Below are 19,336 nucleotides of genomic sequence, written 5' to 3'. Positions count from 1 at the left end.
GTCAGGGCGCGCGCGTACGCAGGCGTCTCATTCAAACGGCCCAATCAGCGTCCGCGTCGCCCTTTACGTCCTCTTCCTTTCTGCTTCCCCTTCTCCACCGCTCCACTCTCCCGGATCCCCTCCCGGACCCCCACGCGCCCCGACTGGCCGGCCCGCTGCGCGCCCCCTCTGCAACTTCTGCCCGCAGTTTGCAGGAAGGGAGCGAGCCCGTCGAACGCCGAGGACCGTGCGCGCTGACGTCACGGGTCGAGGCGCCGCGAGAGGGGCCCGTGAGGGGGCGTGGCCTGTAGGCGGATATAAAAGGGTAGCCGTGCGCGCGCGGCCGGCTTACTGCGGCCGGTCAGTGGGGCGGGTGGAGGTGTTGTGCGGTTCGCGGCGGACGTCGGAGGCAGCGAGGAGCAGAGCGGGGCCGCCAGGACCTCGCTAGGGCCGCAGCGACAGCAGTTGGGCCCCCCGCCCCGGCAGGCGGCCGGAGAGCGCGGGAAGGGGGCCGGGGGGACCCGCCCCCGGCCGGCTGCAGTCATGGTGAGTGCGGCGCCCAGGCCTGGGAAGGGTGAGCGAGGTACCCCCCCGTAGAGAAAGAGGCGTGGTCTCAGGACCCTCTCGCGGGCGGCTTGAGGGGTTGGAAAGCCCACCTGGAAGTCCGAGGCCTGAGTTGGGCCCAGGGGCCTTCCTGTAGGCTGGGCGGGAGGGGAATGCCCGGCCGAGTCCCGCGGAGAGCTCCGGCCTTTTGGGCAGGCCTGTGGTGTTCTGGGACCAACAACACTCCGCGGCCGTCTCCAGGACCGATCTGGGGTTTCCAGGGTGGTCATATCAAGATTAGGTGGGGGAAAGGGTCCAAGGTAGGCCTCAGGCCTACCCAGAATCATTGGGGAGCCTGTACGGAGCTACGAACGGGCTTTGGGAGTTTCTGGGGGAGGTGGAGTCTTCCGCAAGAGCTCGGAGATACGCCCCATTTCTAGTGGATTAGCCTGGGACCGTCGCCTGAAGCTTCCTGGGTTGGGGTTTCCGGGAGCTCGGGGTGATTAATTGACAGCCCGGGACTCCACGGACTCCTAAATCCTGCAGGAGGCTCCAGGCCCTGGCTTTGCCCGTGGCTCACCCGCTTGTCTCCATACCTAGAACTCCAACGTGGAGAACCTGCCCCCCCACATCATCCGCCTGGTGTACAAGGAAGTGACGACGCTGACCGCTGACCCACCTGACGGCATCAAAGTCTTTCCCAACGAGGAGGACCTTACCGACCTGCAGGTCACCATTGAGGGCCCTGGTGAGTGAGGGAACGACAGGGAGGGGTGCGCTTCCTAGATCTTAGTCATCCTAGAGCCAGGATAGGGGCTCCCACTCTAAGTGGATTGCCAGACCTTGGGGACCCAAGGATGGGCAGGACAGGCACACCTGTTACATGTGGTGTTCCTGGTGTGCAGAGCTGAACACTAGGAATGACAAATAATTATGTACTCTCCCTCCATTAAATGTTGGTGAGCAAAAACTCTGGGGGCCAAGAGAGCATGTAATGGGCCCTTAGCTTGGGTCTGGGTGTTTCTTGGGGGAGATAATAAGCAAACCACCACAGGCAGTAGTTTGGTCTTGTAGGCTGGTTTAGTGTGTCACTTCGCGTGCACTACATTTAGGTTATTGAATTTTTACGATTTAAATGAACAGTATGTAGTGAAAGATCTAGTCTGGAGTTCGGTTTGTGGGCAGAGGGTCAGGGAAGGCTTCCTGAGATGGTCACAAGGTGATTCACCCCATGCTGATGCGGGCTCGGCGGGAGGTGAGGATCCCAAAAGGCCTTTGGCAGTCTTGTGGTGTATAAGAACAAAAGAAAAAGTACTGGCAAAGCTTACAGGAAACAGATCTTTTAGGGTCTGTAGGTCTCTTCAAGGATTTTAGAAAGGAAGCCCTTGGTGTGTTTAAAGCAGGACTTCACTGTGACTTTGGTGGGGGTTTGGGTGGGGTTGCAAGCCAGAGGCTGGCATCCATCAGGTGAGAGAAGTGGTTCTGCTGGACTTGGAGAGGGGCTCAGATTTATGAGGGGAAATGGATGGGTTGGACGTGGAGGCTGGAGCACCAGGAACAGCCTTGGGTCTGGAATGGCTCCCACGGGTTTTTGACCTGATCAGGAGAGTGAATGAGAGGGCTGTTTGCTGCAGCGGGGAGACCAGAGCTGTCCTGACTCTTGCCTGAGAGACTTTCAAACAGATGTTTTTCCGGGGGACTGAGGGGCATATATGTCTCTGCCAGTTGGGAATGGTGTGCGGTGGCTTCAGTGGGGAGTGAGGAGGGCCTCCGTGGGTGGAGACCACCAGTCGGGTTAGCTCTAAGCTGGGGGGAGGGGTGGTGCCTGCAGCCCCCTGGGAACCTAGCCCTGTCCTCTCAAGAGCTCCCAGTCTGGGGAAAGAAGTGGGGGTACTTGCCTCACTGTCAGACCGGGGAGGCGGGGTTTTGGGGGTGCCTGGAAGACATGAGCCTCCTGATATGTTCCCTCCCTGCATTCCAGAGGGGACCCCGTACGCTGGAGGCCTCTTCCGCATGAAACTCCTGCTGGGGAAGGACTTTCCGGCCTCCCCGCCCAAGGGCTACTTCCTGACCAAGATCTTCCACCCGAATGTGGGCGCCAACGGCGAGATCTGTGTCAACGTGCTCAAGAGGGACTGGACCGCTGAGCTGGGCATCCGGCACGTGCTTCTGGTGGGTTCTGCGCCTGGCCTGCCTCCTGGCCGGCCCAGTCACGTCCAAGCCACAGAGCCTTGTTCCCCTTTAAAATAATCAGTGCTGAAGTGGTGGGGGCCTCCACGTGAGAGTCCAAGTTTCCAGCTTTTCTAGAAGGGTAGGCAGCGCCCAGGGAGCTCTGCCACGGGGCGGGTGAGGGGTTTGTGTGGGGACAGTTTTCTGGCAGGCGAGGGCTGAGCGTCTGGTTGGAGAGCCTTTCCGACACCGAACAGCTAGTGCAACCATCAGCGCTGTAATTTCGCTGCTCCTCGCCCAGGAGTGGCTCTGTGCCCCTGGGCTGTCTTTAATTGTCCCAGCTGGGGTGCTCCACCCCTAGTGGGTTGACGCTGGGGAGCTGCTGCACCTTGGAGAGCCATGCCCGCCCACCTCCCCCAGGTGGGGCCCCAGGGTCCCTGTGCCCCTTAGAGCATGGAGGTCACCTGGTGCCTTTCCCCACCTGCCTCACAAGGTAAAACTTTTTTTAAAACCCTGAATTTCTTACGAGTCCCTGGGGCAGACGGTTGGAAGGACAGGGAGTTGGGGTTTCCTGCAGGGCACGGGGAGGGTTGAGCACCAGGGTAAACGGACCCCAGACCAGTCCCTCCTCTCCCTGGAGTGTTGGTAGCAGTTGCCAGGGAGACTGCAGGTGAGCTCACTGAATACCCGCGTGCCTGCAGAGTGGTGAGTGTGGTCTGCCGGGCCAGTGCCTGGGCTCCCCAGCCCGGGCCTGGGCACCGATGGCAGGGCAGTGTGGGGTCTGAGAAGCTTGGAGGCGGGCCCCTGACCCCAGCTCTCTCCCCACAGACCATCAAGTGCCTGCTGATCCACCCCAACCCCGAGTCGGCCCTCAACGAGGAGGCGGGCCGCCTGTTGCTGGAGAACTACGAGGAGTACGCGGCCCGCGCGCGCCTGCTCACCGAGATCCATGGCGGCGCCGGCGGGCCCAGCGGCGGGAGGCCTGAGCCTGGCCGCGCTGCGGCCAGCGGGGCAGCGGCCTCCAGTGCTGACCCCACAGCCCTGGGGGGTCCAGCGGGGGCTGAGGGGCCCATGGCCAAGAAGCACGCGGGTGAGCGCGACAAGAAGCTGGCAGCCAAGAAAAAGACGGACAAGAAGCGGGCGCTGCGGCGCCTGTAGTGGGCTCTCTCCCCTCCCTTCCCACCTGACCCGACTCTGTCTCTAAGTTATTTAAATTATGGCTGGGGTGGGGGAGGGCACGAGGGCACTGGGACCTGGATTTGTTTTTCTAAATAAAGTTGGAAAAGCAGCTCTGTGCCTCCACCACCTGGGCTGTGAGCAGCGGGCACCCCACCCTGTCTGGGGTGCAGTGGTCAGTGGGGGCCTGGTTCTGCTCGCTTCTGCCCTGCCCTGGGTTCTTGGTCCAACTCTGGCCACAGGGCATGCTCCTGGGGGCCTCTGACTCCTCCCAGGCTTCGTGACACCAGTGGGCGGGTCTCTGCTCGGGTCACAGGTTGAAGCTGACCAGGCCCATTCCTTTCTTGGGTCCTCTCCAGGCTTCAGTTCCTGGGTTGGAGGGTCTGGGGCCGCCCTCAGCTGGAAGCTGCGAGGGTCCTCACCCCACGCCCCCGCTTTTGTGGCTGACCTGGTCCTTTGGCAGGGCCTGGTTGATTAGATGCAGCTGTTTGATGAACCCTGGGGGAGAACTTGACTGCAGGAGCTTGTCCCAGTGGGAAGGGGGGTGGGTCTGGGGCATGGCCTTCCTCCCTGCCCAGTTTCCTCATCTGCAGGAAGACAGAAGCAGTCACTGCACCTGGTGGGCAGCTGTGGAGGGTCAGGGTGAGGCCACAAAACCTGGAGAAGTGGAGGAACAGCAGGGAGCCACTGGTTTGGCACAAACCCCTGAAGGCCCAGAGGGGGACGCCATCAGGTTCTGTGGGGCCTCAGGATGCGTTAGAAATGATCAAAAAGTAGAAAGAGAAATGAAGGCCTGTCAGAGACTGGTATGCCAACTTTCACAGTTGCTGGTTTCATAATCAGACTGGAAATAGCAGACGTGTTAATCAACAGATGAGTGAAGAAACCAGTCACTCGGCAGACTACTACTTAGGTACCCAAAACGCTGAGTGAAGCCACATACAAGAGTACAAATGGCAAAGCTCCACTTCTGTGAAATTCTAGACGACAGCCAAAAGCAGATCCCTGGCCTGCTGGGATCAGGGAGGATCAAGTACACAGAGCCTTGGTGATGAGCACGTTCCAGATCTCAGTTACAGTGGGGCTCACGTGGCTGCATAATTATGTGAACGTGTGTATTTAAAATCAGTGTATTGTACTCTGTAAAGTAGATCTCAGAATTTGATGTAATTTTTTAAGCCAAGGAATTCTGTTCAGTGGGAAAGATGATAATTAACAAGACACACAACTGAAAGAACGAATCTCAATGTGTGAAGAGCTCCCACAGATCAGTAAAAATGAGAAAGCAAAAGCTCTTGCACAAACACGTCACAAAAGGGGGAATCCCAGTGACTACCAGGCAAACATGAAGATTCCCATCATCACGAGTGATGGGATGGGAAAGGTACAGCAGAAGCCCGAGCTGACCCCGCTAGACCTGGCAATGCCAAGTGTAGCCACGGATGGTCTCCCAGTCCACGGTGCGCCCTTGGCAGGAGTGGGAAATGAAAGTCACGTGGAGACGCAGTGGAAAGGCTGAAAGCCGAGTAATGACATACACATTGCACACATACCACGAGCTGCAAAGCCACATTTGTCCTAAGTTGCAAGCAGTATAAACATGCCTGTATAGAGTTGAGGAGTGATACTATACAACACAAGAGTGATGGGCCATCACCCCCAGCAGCGTGGAAAAGCTTGCCATCAGCCAAACCAGCAATTTTCAGGAGACCCACAGTCCGAAGGCCATCGCATGCAGTTCAAGAACCATCAAAACCAAGCTCTGCTGCTAAACACACATACTTTGGTGCTCACGCTGTTTGAGAACAAGAAGATAGCTTCCCTAAGGCTCAGGACACTGGTTACCCCTAACCAGCAAGGAACCCAGGAGCAAAACATACAAATGTGTGCTTTTCTGTGCATCTGCCATATTTCAGAATTTTAAGAACATGAAGGGAGGGAGGTGGGAGGGGGTTTCTGGATGGAGAACACATGTGCACCCATGGCTGATTCATATCGATGTATGGCAAAAACCACTATGATATTGTACAGTAATTAGCCTCCAATGAAAATAATTTTTTAAAAAAGACAACACACACACACAAAGAACATGAAGAAGCACATTATGAAAGATGGACCAATCTCCAAAACATATTACGTAAGAAAGAGCAACATGCCAACACTGTATAAGATATGCTACCATTTCTTTTTAAACTTTGGCCAGAAGGTGACATTAGCACCTGCAAACGCTGTCCCAAGAAAGAAGAGCCTGGAATACCGTGTGCATGGCACCCGTTCAGAATGCAACGTCTTTTAAAAAATTTTTTAAAAACTTTTAAAAAAATTTAAAGATAATGATAAAAGATAAAAGATAAAATGATAAAATGATAAATTTTAAAAAATGATAAAAGATAAAGATAAAATTTTTTAAAAACTTTTAAAAAATTTTAAAGATAATGAGGTTTCACTAGAATGGCTCCCTCAAACTCCCATCTCCCCAACACCCAACTCCCTAATGAGGTTCTCTTGTATTTTTTTTTTTTTTTTTTTTAATCAGCCGAAGCTGTTAGGCCCCCGCAGTCCCGGTGTCTCCCTTCCGTCAGCAGTACGGGCTGTGAACAGGGCAGGGAGGGAGGCGGCCGGCCAGATACCTCTCTTGTATTTTTTTGAGGAAATTCTATGGGAACGCAACCAAATTTAAGCATGTTGTTTAGTCACTAATTCATGTCCGACTCTGTGACGCCATGGACTGTAGCCCACCAAACTCTTCCGTCCATGGGATTCTCCAGGCAAGAATACCAGAGTGGCTTGCCATTTCCTTCTCCAGGGGATCTTCCTGACCCAGGAATCGAAGCCACATCTCCTGCATTGGTAGGTGGGTTCTTTACTACTGAGCCACCAAGAAAGCACCCCAAATTTAAGTATATGTTCTACTATTTATATTTTTTGGCCATACCACACGGCTTATGGATCTTAGTTCCTCGGCCAGAGATCGAACCTGTGCCCTTGGCAGTGAAAGCGCAGAGTCCTAACCACTGGAGCAGCAGGGGAAGTCCCCAACACCTGTCCTGTCCTCTTACATCCACTGTCTCATCAGTGTATACCTGGCAGTCACCTGCACACGGCGTGTCACACCTGGGCTTTTTTACTAAGAATGTCTGGCTGGCTGTGCGGTAGCACCCAGCCTTTACATGCCCTCAGTTGCGCCCCAACATATGGCAAAAAACCCAGCAACACTGGAAGGAATGACCTCGGTGCGTGGAGCCCGGGGCACACAAGAAGTCTGCAGTCACCCTTCTCTGTGACGTTCCTGTGCCACAGGGTACATCTGTGTGGAACTCTGTACACATACTGCTAAGTCGTTCCCCGTGGGTCTGTACCGCTGGACACCGCCAGCAACCTGTGTCCACCCCCACCCCACCAGCACTCTGATTTTTATCCAACTGGCGTTTTTCTCAAACTGAGAGGCGAACACTTAGTCATCTTTAATAGACTTCTTTTAACAGGAGTTTCGGATTTACACACAAATTGTGACCACAGTACAGGGTACCTCATGGCTGTGTCTCCTCCGTAAATGCAAAGTTGCTGAAACCAACGTGCTGGTTTGGCTGTGAGAGCCTGGCCAAGGGGCATGAGTGTAAGGTACAGTTCCGGCGAGGCAGAAAAGGAAAGACGACCTCAACAGAAGTAGGTTACCTTTATCCAGGCAAGGAGGGGCGACAGTCGGCCTAACGACCAGGCTGAGCGCCGAAAGGGATCAGGGAGGCTTCATACTTATAGGGAGGTTTGTGGAAGCGATAAGGGAAACGTCAATCAGGCGGGATATTTTGAGTATTCTTTTGTTGAGATGACACTTGTAGTTGGGCAGGGGGTGATAAGTCTTTTGGGCGGGTGTAGGGGGTGGTAGGTTTCCGGACAGGGGGTGGTAAGTCCCAGATAGATGCAGCTGGCCTGGAGCATCAGGATGGAACTAAAGTTATGCTTTGTTTTCTCCGAAGTTAGATGATTCAGCAAGGGGCCTTTGAGACTGTTGTTCTCTTTTCTAGGCCCAAAAGACTCCTTCAGTGAGGACTTCCCTGGCTCTCCAGCGGTGAGGACCCCGTGCCTCTACAGGGGGCATACGTTCGATATACGTCGGGCAACGAAGATCCCACACGCCATGTGGCATGGTTGGACCCCCAACTGGAATCCTGGGCTCCCCGCATGTCTCCAAACCACATACACATGTTATTTTCTTAACAGAAGACTTTACAGAATAGGTTTTACTCCAGCAGATGACTACAAGAATAACAAAGGTAAATTTTTAAAATTCCTGGACAGGGCAGAGACAGCCTGGAGGGCACAAAGGTATTCACATAACTCACGAAGACGAAGCCGCAGGCATTATTACCATGTGGATTTGTCCTCAAAGTGCTCTGAAAAACCCGAGCATCGTTCTGAGTCCATCTGCTCAAGATAAATTACACCCATTCATACGTGCAAGGGAGATCTGTGGACTTGTCCCAGCAAGCCATGTTACAAGCTCTTTGCACATTTAACCTCAACAACCCTAGGAAGTAAGGTCTACTGAAGTGCACGTGTCAAAGGCAGAGAGGTCAAGGAACCAACCCAAGGCTGCACAGCCAAAAAAATGGCAGAGCCCTGAGGTAACCGTGCAGATGGAAATTCAATCAAGGAGCAGGTTTCCACTGCTGAGTGACCCTGTGCGGGGCAGCTGCCAAGGGCGTGCCCTACACTCAACTCTGCAAACATTCCCTAGATTACCACTGGACACGACGCAGCACACAGTACCAAGATCTCTGCTTCTCAGAGCCCCAGGCAATCAGACACAAAAGGAACTCCGTTTCATGTACAGGGAAACCAAGGCCCAGAGAGGCTAGTGCCACAAGCGTAGGAACTGGCACTTCTGGAACCGGCACTCAGGCGGTTTGGCCACTGGTGCAGAGAAGGGTGTTGCGGGGGGGGGGGGGGGGGTGTTGCTGGGTGGCATCTCTGGACACCTGCCCATCTTCCACTCTCCCCACCCTGGCCCTATGGTCCCCGCTGAGAAGCCAGCAGTCAGTCTGGCGCTCCCTCATGAGTTGCTTTTCAGATTTTCCCTTTGTCACGGCGTCCAGCATTTTTGCCAGGACGTGTATCTGCCCAGCTAGACTGTACGTGTGCCGAGTGCCCAGAGCAGCAGGGATCCGGGGCAGAAAAGGAGACCCCCACATCTGACCACCAGCTACCACAGCGCAGTGGACGCCCAGGGCTGCGTGCCTCTGGCCTGCTGGGCTACGGTGACTCACCAGCAGATGGTACACTCACTGGGGTGGGCGTGCCCAGGTCCAAGGCTCAGTGTGGGCAAGCACCTCCCAGAGAACAGCGAGGCTCGGGGAGAGGGGGGGCACCGGCCACGGCCAGCCTCTCCATGGAGTGGGGCGGGAACCATGGCAGAGCTCTGAGCAGGTGTTAAGTCACCCAAGTTCACCGGAACTACGGACACCTCCCCACCAGAATTGAGAACAGACCTGGGGAGGGCAAAGGTGGTTGGTCCTGGGGAGGAAGCTTTGGCAGGAAGGGTTCCTGACCACGTCCGCTGACTGAGGAAGGCTGGAGCTCCTGACCCCAGCACAGAGCTGGGGGTGGGGGGTGGGGGACAGGGGCCTCACGTTGGCAGGATGGGTGGCACACAGTAGGTACACGGGGAACACACCAGGAGCCATGACATGGGTAACCTTTACTCATCTCAGCCTCACTTTCTACATCTATAACGTGGGGATAACGTCCGCTTCACGGCGTGTCTGGAGGACAGCCACTGCACACGTGCATACTTTTGTGTACAAACACGTATACATGCTACAGGTCGATTTCGTTGCCAACAGCTAATTACCACACTTACCATGTGTAGGCTGTCCTCCGGGCCTTCATTAACCTCCTTAATCCTAAGAGGCTCAGAGAGGGGCACTCACTTGCCAAAGACCACACAGCTAGACACTAAGCTGGAAGAAGTCAGGTAGGTACCCAGCAGCGGTGCCTACATCCTGGTTTTAACAGACACCAGGAAGCCAGCAGCAGAACCGACTTCAGACCCAGCCAACAGAGACCCTGGGGAGACAGCTGTGCACCTGGGCAAGGGCTGGAGGGAGGCTCTGCCGCAGAGTGGAGTGGGGAGAACCGAGCGGGGCTGGGCGCGCTGGGGGCAGGCATCTGCTATGAGGCAGCAGCAGGTGAGGTCAGGGTTGAGGGCTCGCTTCCAAAGTAGCAGGAGGCAGACAGCTGGCCGGGTGGGTTCCTAGCCAAGAGGCTGTGGCCATTGCAGCCTGCCTTCCCCTCTGCTGCTGGGGATAGGGCCCCACAGGGTCCAGGACTCAGGAGCTGCCTGGTGCCCCAAGGGTAGGCTCCCTTCCCAGATGAGCACCTGGCCCAGAACCAAAGGCCAAGGCACAAGTGGGCCCTGCCCACTCCTAAGCCCCAAGATCCTCAGTTCACACCTGCAGGATCCCCCAGGAGACTGTGAGCTGCCCAGGACCCTCAGCTGAGGGCAGGATCAGTCTGTCCCCCTCCTCCCTGCCACAGCTCCCACTGGGGCTTCCAGACCACCCCGAGGAACAAGAGTCCACAGGCGGGGTCCCAGACAAGACACGCATCACCTTCACAGGCCACAGAACTACCGACTAGGAGGTGCACTGAGCCTCCATCCAGATGCCCACCCCTCAGGAGAGAGACTATTCAGACACCACAAACTTCAACACAGGCCTATCCTGAAGCTTCATCATGCACTGGCAGAGTGTGGTGTTGTGACGATTCTAGGTTTTACTTCACGTGCAACTCCTAGTCTCCCGAATGAATTTACACTAACCACGAGCCCCGACAGGCAGAAACGCTGGGCCACAGACTCAGGGCCCCTGCCTGGAGCTGGCCCTTCAGACTCAAGACGCTGGGGAACCTGTGTGGTGCCGGCAGGTGTGGGTGGTCTCTGAGGGACAGACAAGAGCAGGGACAGACTCGCAGGGGTAGAGATGGGGCTGCACAGAAGACGGCAGGCGGAGGAGGCTGCTGACAGCTTTATTGCTCTGGGGAGGGGAGGCCAGGGGTTCAGGAGCTCTTGGTGGGACGGCTCGGCTTCCTCTTCACCATCACAGGCTTCTGGCTGCGCAGGATGGCGCTGGCTCTGCGGATGGCGGCCTGGAGGCGAGGCGGGCTCAGGTCACCTCCCCTGGGAGCTTGTGCCCCCCACCCTGTGTTCCCAGAGCGCAGGTCCCGCTCCATAGTCACCAGAGGACCGCCCCTCGCGGCACTGCCCAGGCGCCCCCGGCCTGCCCGCCTTGCGTGACCAGCCCCACTCACCATGCGCAAATCCGGGCGGTACTTGTTCTTCCGGATCATGTGTCGGATGCTGCTGAGGGTGGCCCGGGCGTTCTTGTTGATGGTGGTCCGCACGTAGGAAGTGGCCGGCTTGCGCTGGCCTGGCGGGGGATGGGGAGAAGGGGGGCCCCAGGTGTCAGTGGAGGGTCTGGAAAGTCGGTGCCCACACCTGTCGTGAGAGCCCCGAGTGCCTGGGCCGTGTGAGTGCAGGAGGCTGCCTCATCCCCAAGCTCCACTCACAGGACAACCACACGGATAACCACAGGCCAGGCCCTGCACTGCCCCAGGTGTCTCCTCCCTACCCCGGCCCGGGGCCAACTCTGCTCAGCTGACAGAGGTGGACTGTCATGTGTGAGGTCACATGTACCCAAGTGCGGCGGCCACTCGGCACCGCACGGGCCAGGTAGTCAGTGCTCCCCAGAAAGCAGCTCTGCTCCTCTCACATCCGCACCCTCCCGGGCCCAAGCTACCACCCTCTCGGCAACAAGAGTCCAAAAGGCCAAGCTCTGAGGCCTGGCCCCAATCAATGCGGGTTGATCTGGAGCCACAGGAAGGACGGAGGGAAGATGGGTGGCTGGTGTGTGTGTCGAGCACCCGGCTGGTGTGTGTGTGTGTGTATATGTCGAGCACCTGACTGGTGTGTGTGTGTGTATATGTGTGTGTGCGCCGAGCACCCGGCTGGTGTGTGTGTGTGTATATGTGTGTGTGCGCCGAGCACCCGGCTGGTGTGTGTGTGTGCGCGTGTGTGCGCCGAGCACCCGGCTGGTGTATGTGTGCGTGTGTGCCGAGCACCCAGCTGGGGTGTGTGTGTGTGTGTGCTGAGCACCCGCCCCTCACCTGTGCACAGCTGGAGTCAGCTCTCCACTGCCCAGGGAACAGAGAAAGGAAAACTCCCCCCTTACTGTGCCTCAGAGCTGATGGGGTCCCAGCTGCATCCTGTGCTTCTGGGTTCCCCCAAGAAGCCCAGGACCCTGTACCACACTGCAGGTTTGATGTTAGCCTTCGCTGCCCCAGAGGGGAGCCCCCGTTACTCCCTCAGGTCAACCCAGTTTCTGACAGCCCAGGAAGAGCCACCAACAATCCAACAAGGCAAAGCAAGGTTTTTGGGACCTAGCACCCCAGAATAGGGTTCTCAGGAGTGTGGGAATCGGGGAAGCCTAACAGCATAAGCAACTGGCTGCCCCGGGGCTGGACTTTGAGGAAGAGAGGCTAACCCTCGTCCCTGTGAGACCAGGAAGCAGCAGCTGTGGTCGGTGCTGTCACTGCACAGTACACCAAGCTCAGAAGCCACAGAGAAATCAATCAGGGACCTGGAAAAACTCGTTCCATCTCATAAAGCCCAGGGCCCACTTAAAAACAAAAGTGTTGAAGGTGTGATACACTAACTCAGCTGTTATCCAGAAACCCCTCCTCCCCTCGAGCCCACTCGAAGAGTCTAAAAGACAAGTCTGTGGGGTAAACCAGTTTATGGGGGGTGGGGTGGGATGCCAAGACCTCCTTCTGAGCTCCCCCAGCCACAAGTCGAGTCTAACTACTGCTTCAGAAGCTTCACTTCCTACATGTGGGAACTAAAGGTCGGTCCCTCATCTGTTTGCCTCCGTTTCCCCACTTGTGGAGAGACAAACGCCCACCTCCACCTGGGGTGCTTCAAGGATTTATTCTGAAAACATCATCAAACCGCAGCAATTTTGGAATCCTGACTCAGATCCTATTAATCTCCTATTAACTCAGATCCTATTAATCTCCACTTTTCAGACGAGCTCCTGTAACTAGTAGGCTCGCTTGGAAAGGAACCAGCCTCCCAGGCAAACCACCTGAGCCCAGGAATCCTGATTAAACAGCACAAGCACGGACACTGAAAAGCCACAGCCCCCTGCCCCGGAAGGGAGTCAGTTGCCTGGGCCCAGCCATGGTAAAGGCTCACCGGATCTCCGCTTCATCACCACCACGACCCCTTTGCCGTCCGCCGCCGGCTCCACGCCCACGGTCTTGCGGTGAATGAGCCCATTGTAGCGAAAGGAGTTGCGCGCCTTCAGGTTATTCGGCTCCTGGGAACCGGAACGCATCGCGGTCGTGAGGACGAAGGGGACACGGCGATCGTGAGACCCCTCCCACCGACCGAGGCGTCGGGGCCCCACTTACGGTGCTGTACGTCTGCTTGTTCCTCTTAATCAAGAAGCTGGAGCAGTTCCGCACGACCATCCATTGCAGATGCGCGGACATGGCGGAGACTGCGGGGAAAAGGGCGCGGGGAAACGTCAGGGGAGCAACAGGCAGAAACCTGAACACAGAGAAGAGCTATTTTGGGGGGACGCGGGGAATGGGGGCACCACGTGCGCCGAGAGCGCCTAGAAGTCTGCCAGGCGGGGCTGAGCCGCCTAAGGCGGCGGGACTGAACTCAGGCTGCCGAGACCACTACAGGTGACGAGGCGATGAGAACCCACAGAGACCTAAGGCGGCGGCGCCGGAGAACAGCCAAGAACGCGAGGAATGCGGTGAGAGCGAACAAGCCGGGGCACAAACACGGGGAGCAGGCGCGAGACGCGGCCACGCGGGAGGCGGAAAAGGCCTCCACTCACCTCCGTTCAGTGCGGCGGCCGGAGACGGAAAGAGGCACACTGGGGGCGGGGCGACGCCTTTAATACCGACACGCATTTCCGCTTCCTGTCTGGGCACGCGCGTGCGGCCGGCCACACCCGCCTCCGAGGCGGCTCGTGAGCCGCCTCGTCACCGTTCGGCTATTTCCGCCAGTCAGTCGCCAACCTTTCGGGGCCCTTCTGAAGCCTTCCGCTAGGGGCCCGAGGGCGCGTGCGTTCTCGACGCGCTGCGCCGCCCTTCTGAGGGCCCTTCGTGTGTCCTCGGAACTCCGCGGCCGGATATCCGAGCGGGTCTCGCTACAGAGGCCCCCAAGTCCCCTTCCTCAGCGGCGTCTTTCCAACATGGCCACCCAATGCTTGATACAGTATGGGTGCTCAGTACACATTTGTCTGATAAATGAAACTGAGTGAGTGAACTATTTAACCCTAGTTTCAGGGACTCCAAGGGCCTCCAGCTTCTTCGTAGACCGTCGACTATTCCCGACGAAGCCAGCAGGCCCGCTCGGACATTTTCGGAACTCTCCGGAAACGCCCTTCGGAAGGATGGCCGCCTTCCGTCGTCTTGCCCCTTGCCTACTTCGGATCGCTTCGGAAACACTCGGTCCCTATTCGGCCACCTTCGGAAAGCTTCGGCTATCCTCGGGAGCCCCTTCTCTCAACTCGCCCTCGCCTGGGGTCTAGAGAAAAGCTGGACGGAAATTTCTCGCAGACCGCCACCCTGGAGGGACGTGGATTTCCTCTAAGGGCGAGTTGTGTTGGAGGAGAGGAGATTTGCCTGCGAAACTTCTGGTTCCCTTAGAGCTTCCATTCTTGTTCCCCTCTCTTCCCTGTGCCTTGCGGCCTCGCGCTCCATTCCCACCAGCACCGTTCACGGCCGTTACGCTTTATGCAACTTTTCTTTTCTGTTGTCAGGGTCCTCCTTTAAGGAGAAGGAGCTTCGCCTAATACATCTCTGTGTCGCAACCTTGGCTAGCACAGAGCCTGGCGAGACTCCCAAGTGAACAGAAGGAAAGAACAGGGCCTTATGTCACCTCCACCAGGACAACGCGTGATTATGTCCAGGAACTCCTCGAGGGCAGAGGCGTTGTCCATCTCCTTGCCTTTGGACTTCGCCCCTAATGAGTCCCGACAGTCCCGAGGCCCCAGGAGAAATCTGAGCAAGCAGGGACGTTGGGGTTTGCCTGTTCCCTCCATTGGAGTGCTCTAAATCTGATGGTGGCGACAGAGTTCCTGTGAGTCCCATCCACCGTTCTGTCCTTGGGATCATTCTCTCTGGACCACACAGGCGGCCTCGGCAGGCAGGCAATATAGTGCCCACTTACATTCCTTAAGGCGCTCTGACTGCTGATCCCCTGCCTCCCAGGGCTCTTGGGGGCCCGGGGCCTTGTCTGATCCTTGCTTTTTGACCCCACCTGTCCCCACCGCGGGGCCCGCTGCCCAGGAGGCAGGCACAGAAACAACGCCAGGGCTCCCCCACCCCCCACCCCCCCCCCGCGCCTTCTGGTGCCTCCATCAGAAAGTCCTGAATTTGGATCATGTGCGGCTTCAGACTCCTGGAGGAGCGCAGGGGGCCCGGGCCACACTAACCTGTGCGCCCAGCCGGCCCCAGCATCGGCCCCTGAGGGCCAGGGCGCCCCCGGGCCGGGCCCGTCCACACCCGGCCCAGCCCAGGTGACCAGGAGAGAGCCGGGCATACCTGGCGCAGAACCCTGACCCCGCCCCGGGCCGCACCCGGAACGCGGAACGCGCTCTCCGCGGGTCAGAGCCAGCCATGGCGGCGGCGCCGGCCCTGTGCACCTCGCCGGGGCCCCCGCTGAGCGGTGCATCGTCCCCGGCGGCGAGCGCGCCGGGGCTGGCGTCCGGCCTGGGCCGCTGCCGGATGGCGCTGCTGCTGGCCGTGGCGCTGGACGTGGCGGGCATGGCGGCGCTGCTGACCGGCGTGTTCGCGCAGCTGCAGGTGCGCGGCCGCGACTTCGGCGACCTGCTTATCTACACGGGCGCGCTGCTTGTCTTCCTGAGCCTGCTCGGCTGGATCCTCTGGTACACCGGCAACATCGAGATCTCGCGCCAGGAGCTCGAGCGCGACTACGGCCTGAGGCCCTCGGCGCTCGCCCGCCTTGCGCGGAAGCTCTCCCGCCGCTGGTCGGCGCCGGCTTCCTCCGCCGCCGGCCGGCGCACCGCGCCCGGCTCCCAGGGAGCGCGCCGCGTCGTCCGCACGCCTCCGCCGCCCGCCGCCGGTTCCCGTCGCGTGCGCCTGCAGCTCGCCTCGCTGGAGGCCGGGCCCGGGGCGACGGGAGCGGGCACAGAGTGAGCCCGAGGTGAGGGGTGGGGAGGCGGGGCGGGGCGGGGACGAGGGGAGAAACGTCAAAGGGACAGGGAAGTGGAGAGGGAAGTGGAGAGACGGGGACAGGGACATGCGGGGAAGAGAGACAGGTAGAGGTCAAGATCGCGGGAGGGAGAGAAGCAAAGAGCACAGAGACCAGAGAACGAAGACCCAGAGACGGTACGCGTGGGTGTAGACCGGGAAAGACACATGAGAGCCCGTCTCCAGACGTGGGAATTTCCAGGTCGCTCAAATGGTGAAGAGTCTACCTGCAGTGCAGGAGGCCTGGGTTCGATCCCTGGGTCGGGAAGATCCCCTGGAGAAGGGCGTGGCCGCCCACTCCAATATTCCTGCCTAGAGAATTCCATGGACGGAGGAGCGTAGTGGGCTATATACAGTCCATGGGGTTGCAAAGAGTCGCACACGACTTGAACGACTAACACACACACACACAAACACCTCAGCCATGAGAGCCAGAGAGTCACGATCGGCTCCTTGGATATTTGGGGATATTGGTCCCAGTGTCTCCAGTCTTCAGGCACACCCGGTCTCATTTCCCATCCAGTCCTCCCAGTGTAACAGTCCCTGAGGTCACTAGTATTACCGTCCCATCCCAGGGAGGACACTGAGGCCCCCAAAAGGTGCCACCTCTTGCCCAAGGGGGGCTAGTTGTTGTACTCCCCGGAGTGCAGAGACCTGCTGGGGTTCCTTGCTGCCCTCTGGTTGAATGCAAGCAGCTCACTCTGTGTGTGTCCCCCACTGTCCTGCCTTCTCTGCAGTGATGATGACACCCCAGCCCCCCACCCCCGTCCATCATGGTCTGGATGTCTACCACCAACTGGCCTCTGTCCACGCCTTCAGCTTCATCAAGGGCACACTTGTAGTCTTCACTCCGCACAGAAAGTTTACCAGATGTCTTTTACGATCTGACTCTGATTTCAGTGCCTTTTTCTGGGTCTTTTCATGGTCTGAGTTACCCCCTTTTATTGTTTGTATTGCCTTGTGGTGTGTGTGTGTGTGTGTGTGTGTGTGTGTGTGTGTGTACAGTCTCTAGCACCCTAGAGAGTAAGATCTGGGTCTCTGGTGTCTTTGTTCTTAGCATTCCCCAGCTAAGAGTGAACTCAGGAAGTCAGAGGCTGATGATTGGGTGGGTGGGTGGATGAATGGATGGACAGATGAGGGATGGATGGATGGATGAATTGATTGATGGATGGGTGGGTGGATGGATGGATATGGTGGGGGTTTCAGTTTTTTGTTTTTGGCTGCACTGTGTGCCTTGTCGGATTTAAACTTCCTGACCAGGGACTGAACCCAGGCCCATGGGAGTGAAAGTGATGAGTCCTAACCTCTGGACCTCCAGGGAATTCCCAATACGGTGGGACTGATTGATGGCAGTTAGGTGGATGGGTAGTTGAATGGATTTGGGGCAGATGGGTAGGTAGACAGATGAGAGGACAGATGAAAGGGTTGGTTGGTAGGTGAACAGGTAAGTGGAACAATGGATGGATGATAGAATCAGTTTCCCAGGTGAGGGGTTCCATAAACGAACTAAATCCATGTTCAAAGACATTCTCTATTGGTGATGAATTAACTTTCCTCCTCTGCAACCAGAAGGATGCTAGTTATATACCGTTTTTCTTTTTTTTTTTGGTGAGAGAATTTCGAGAATAGTCACCTGGATCAAATGCTACGTTCTGTGTTTCAGATGAGGAAACAGTTGAAGACGAACAAATGTATGCATAGACGAAGCGTGAGCTAACACACAGTTTGACATACCATGCAGAAATAACTGCCAGTGGTTAAAATTACCCCCTGGAAACACTTTACCTTGCCCAGAAATCTTAACGCAGCTGTGGCGGACCAGAACCTGCTGCCAGAACCACTTGCCAGAAACTGGCCAAGCTGATTGGACTCTAGGCCCCTCTGAGAAGGAAAACGGGCTTGTCCAAAGACAGGACTCTCATCATGGGCAGGGCGAGGTGGCTCCAGCACCCAAGCGACAGAGAACTGGAATTTGAACAGAGGGACTGTGGGTGGGACTCCAGGCGCTGCTCTCCCCCTCTGGGACCAAAACCCATTGGGATGCACAGACCCGGCCCCAGCCCACGTCATTGCTCCCCGTGTCATCTCCTCTGTCTCCGCCTCTCTGTGTCCCTGTGTCTGTCACAGTCCATCTCCCATGTCCCTCTGCATCGTGCCTCTGTGGTCCCCTCGACTCCTCTGCCTCTCATCTCCCACCCTGTACCTCTGGGGTCCGCTGCGTTAAAGGGACAGTTGCTGCTGCCAGCAGGCTGCGAAAATCGGAGGAGCCCTGAATGAGCAAGTGTGAGAGTCCATTGTGAGGGGCCAAAGCAGGAGGAAGGGGCCCCTGGCCGTGCATGGTGGACCTGGGATGCAGGGGTCCCGAGCCACCACTAACGCCACCCTCCATCCTGCAGATGAACGCGTGGCCCCAGCTGTGAGCACCTGACGGAGACACGCCGCTGCCCCCAGCAGTCCCTGGCCACCAGGATACACCTGCCTGTCCCCCATCTCTCCTCCCCCAGATAAATGGCTCTGCCTCCCAGCACTGCATGTCTGTCTGGGGAGGGCCGCTGCTGGAGCAGGGGAAGGGGCCCTAGGAGCCCAGCTGTCCAGGCCGCCCCCTCGTGGAGGGGGGACAGGAGCCTGGGGCAGGCAGGGAGGGAGGCAGGAATCTCAAGCCCAGACCCAACTCCCCATCCAGACCTCCTGCAGCCCAGGTTCCTCAGTTAGTTCTGGGTCTCCGGAGAGGCAGACAGAGGGACAAAGACTGCAAGATATTTATTGGGAAAAACACAAAACACGTGTGGAGGGTCAGCTGGTGTGGGGTCTGTCCCTGAGAAAGGAAGAGGGGAGGAGGGGTGCCGAGCAGGATGAGTCTTCAGCCGTGAGGAACTTCCAGGAAGGTTTCCGTCCGGAGGCCGAGAGCTGCAGTCATCCAGCCTTGGTGGGGAGCGGGGCAAGCGGCTGCTGGCCCAAGGGCCGCAGGATCCCATGGGCCGGCAGGTGGGCAGCAGAGACTGTCAGACAGTGGCAGAAGGACAGATGAGGGGCTCAGCTGCCCGTGAACCACCCCTCCCAGCCCAGCTGGAGTCTCAGCTGAGGCCACCACCACCCCCTCAGTCTAGACCCCCCAGCTAATTCACAGCCTGGGACCTACACTCAACGCAGGGTGTCTGTTAGCCCAAGTACCTCTCAGCTC

At 57.6% G+C, this 19,336-nt stretch overlaps 3 protein-coding genes across 6 annotated transcripts; 2 read left to right on the top strand and 1 right to left on the bottom strand.

Moving 5' to 3' along the window:
- UBE2S (ubiquitin conjugating enzyme E2 S) lies at positions 1-3,979 on the top strand. The gene is made up of 4 exons (XM_043436358.1): positions 1-525; positions 1,123-1,270; positions 2,504-2,694; positions 3,520-3,979. Exons 1-4 carry the CDS (start codon positions 523-525, stop codon positions 3,847-3,849), a joined length of 672 nt encoding a protein of 223 aa, XP_043292293.1. The 5' UTR covers positions 1-522; the 3' UTR covers positions 3,850-3,979.
- Positions 3,980-10,877: 6,898 nt separating this feature from the next.
- Positions 10,878-13,843, bottom strand: RPL28 (ribosomal protein L28). Of its 3 annotated transcripts, none has more exons than XM_043436823.1 (5): positions 13,773-13,843; positions 13,336-13,424; positions 13,118-13,241; positions 11,176-11,294; positions 10,878-11,013 (listed from the first exon to the last, which is right to left on the bottom strand). In XM_043436823.1, exons 2-5 carry the CDS (start codon positions 13,414-13,416, stop codon positions 10,924-10,926), a joined length of 414 nt encoding a protein of 137 aa, XP_043292758.1. In that variant the 5' UTR covers positions 13,417-13,424; positions 13,773-13,843; the 3' UTR covers positions 10,878-10,923. The 3 variants fall into 3 exon arrangements, with proteins under 3 accessions (XP_043292758.1, XP_043292759.1, XP_043292760.1); XM_043436824.1 differs by having other exon boundaries at positions 13,336-13,474; positions 13,773-13,800; XM_043436825.1 differs by having other exon boundaries at positions 13,644-13,778.
- A 1,637-nt stretch (positions 13,844-15,480) lies between these two features.
- On the top strand, positions 15,481-18,679 carry TMEM238 (transmembrane protein 238). Of its 2 annotated transcripts, none has more exons than XM_043436822.1 (2): positions 15,481-16,108; positions 17,819-18,545. In XM_043436822.1, exon 1 carries the CDS (start codon positions 15,562-15,564, stop codon positions 16,099-16,101), a length of 540 nt encoding a protein of 179 aa, XP_043292757.1. In that variant the 5' UTR covers positions 15,481-15,561; the 3' UTR covers positions 16,102-16,108; positions 17,819-18,545. The 2 variants fall into 2 exon arrangements, with proteins under 2 accessions (XP_043292757.1, XP_043292756.1); XM_043436821.1 differs by lacking the exon at positions 17,819-18,545 and adding an exon at positions 18,552-18,679 and having other exon boundaries at positions 15,488-16,108.
- Positions 18,680-19,336: the final 657 nt, after the last annotated feature.

This window comes from Cervus canadensis, chromosome 18, assembly GCF_019320065.1.
Source record: "Cervus canadensis isolate Bull #8, Minnesota chromosome 18, ASM1932006v1, whole genome shotgun sequence".
In the NCBI taxonomy this organism is placed as follows: Eukaryota; Metazoa; Chordata; class Mammalia; order Artiodactyla; family Cervidae; genus Cervus; species Cervus canadensis.
Note: the sequence above shows the minus strand (reverse complement) of the source record. Positions and strands in the feature narration are given on the sequence as shown.

What these genes read in the sequence shown, in the direction of transcription:
- UBE2S (XM_043436358.1), top strand. An exon ending in GGTCACCATTGAGGGCCCTG is followed by an intron (nt 1,271 to 2,503) that starts GTGAGTGAGGGA and finishes CCTGCATTCCAG; the next exon opens with AGGGGACCCCGTACGCTGGA. An exon ending in GCATCCGGCACGTGCTTCTG is followed by an intron (nt 2,695 to 3,519) that starts GTGGGTTCTGCG and finishes CTCTCCCCACAG; the next exon opens with ACCATCAAGTGCCTGCTGAT.
- RPL28 (XM_043436823.1), bottom strand. Translation starts at nt 13,416, where the DNA reads ATGTCCGCGCATCTGCAATGGATGGTCGTGCGGAACTGCTCCAGCTTC. An exon ending in ACAAGCAGACGTACAGCACC is followed by an intron (nt 13,242 to 13,335) that starts GTAAGTGGGGCC and finishes TCCGGTTCCCAG; the next exon opens with GAGCCGAATAACCTGAAGGC. An exon ending in ACCGCCCGGATTTGCGCATG is followed by an intron (nt 11,014 to 11,175) that starts GTGAGTGGGGCT and finishes CCTCGCCTCCAG; the next exon opens with GCCGCCATCCGCAGAGCCAG.
- TMEM238 (XM_043436821.1), top strand. Translation starts at nt 15,562, where the DNA reads ATGGCGGCGGCGCCGGCCCTGTGCACCTCGCCGGGGCCCCCGCTGAGC.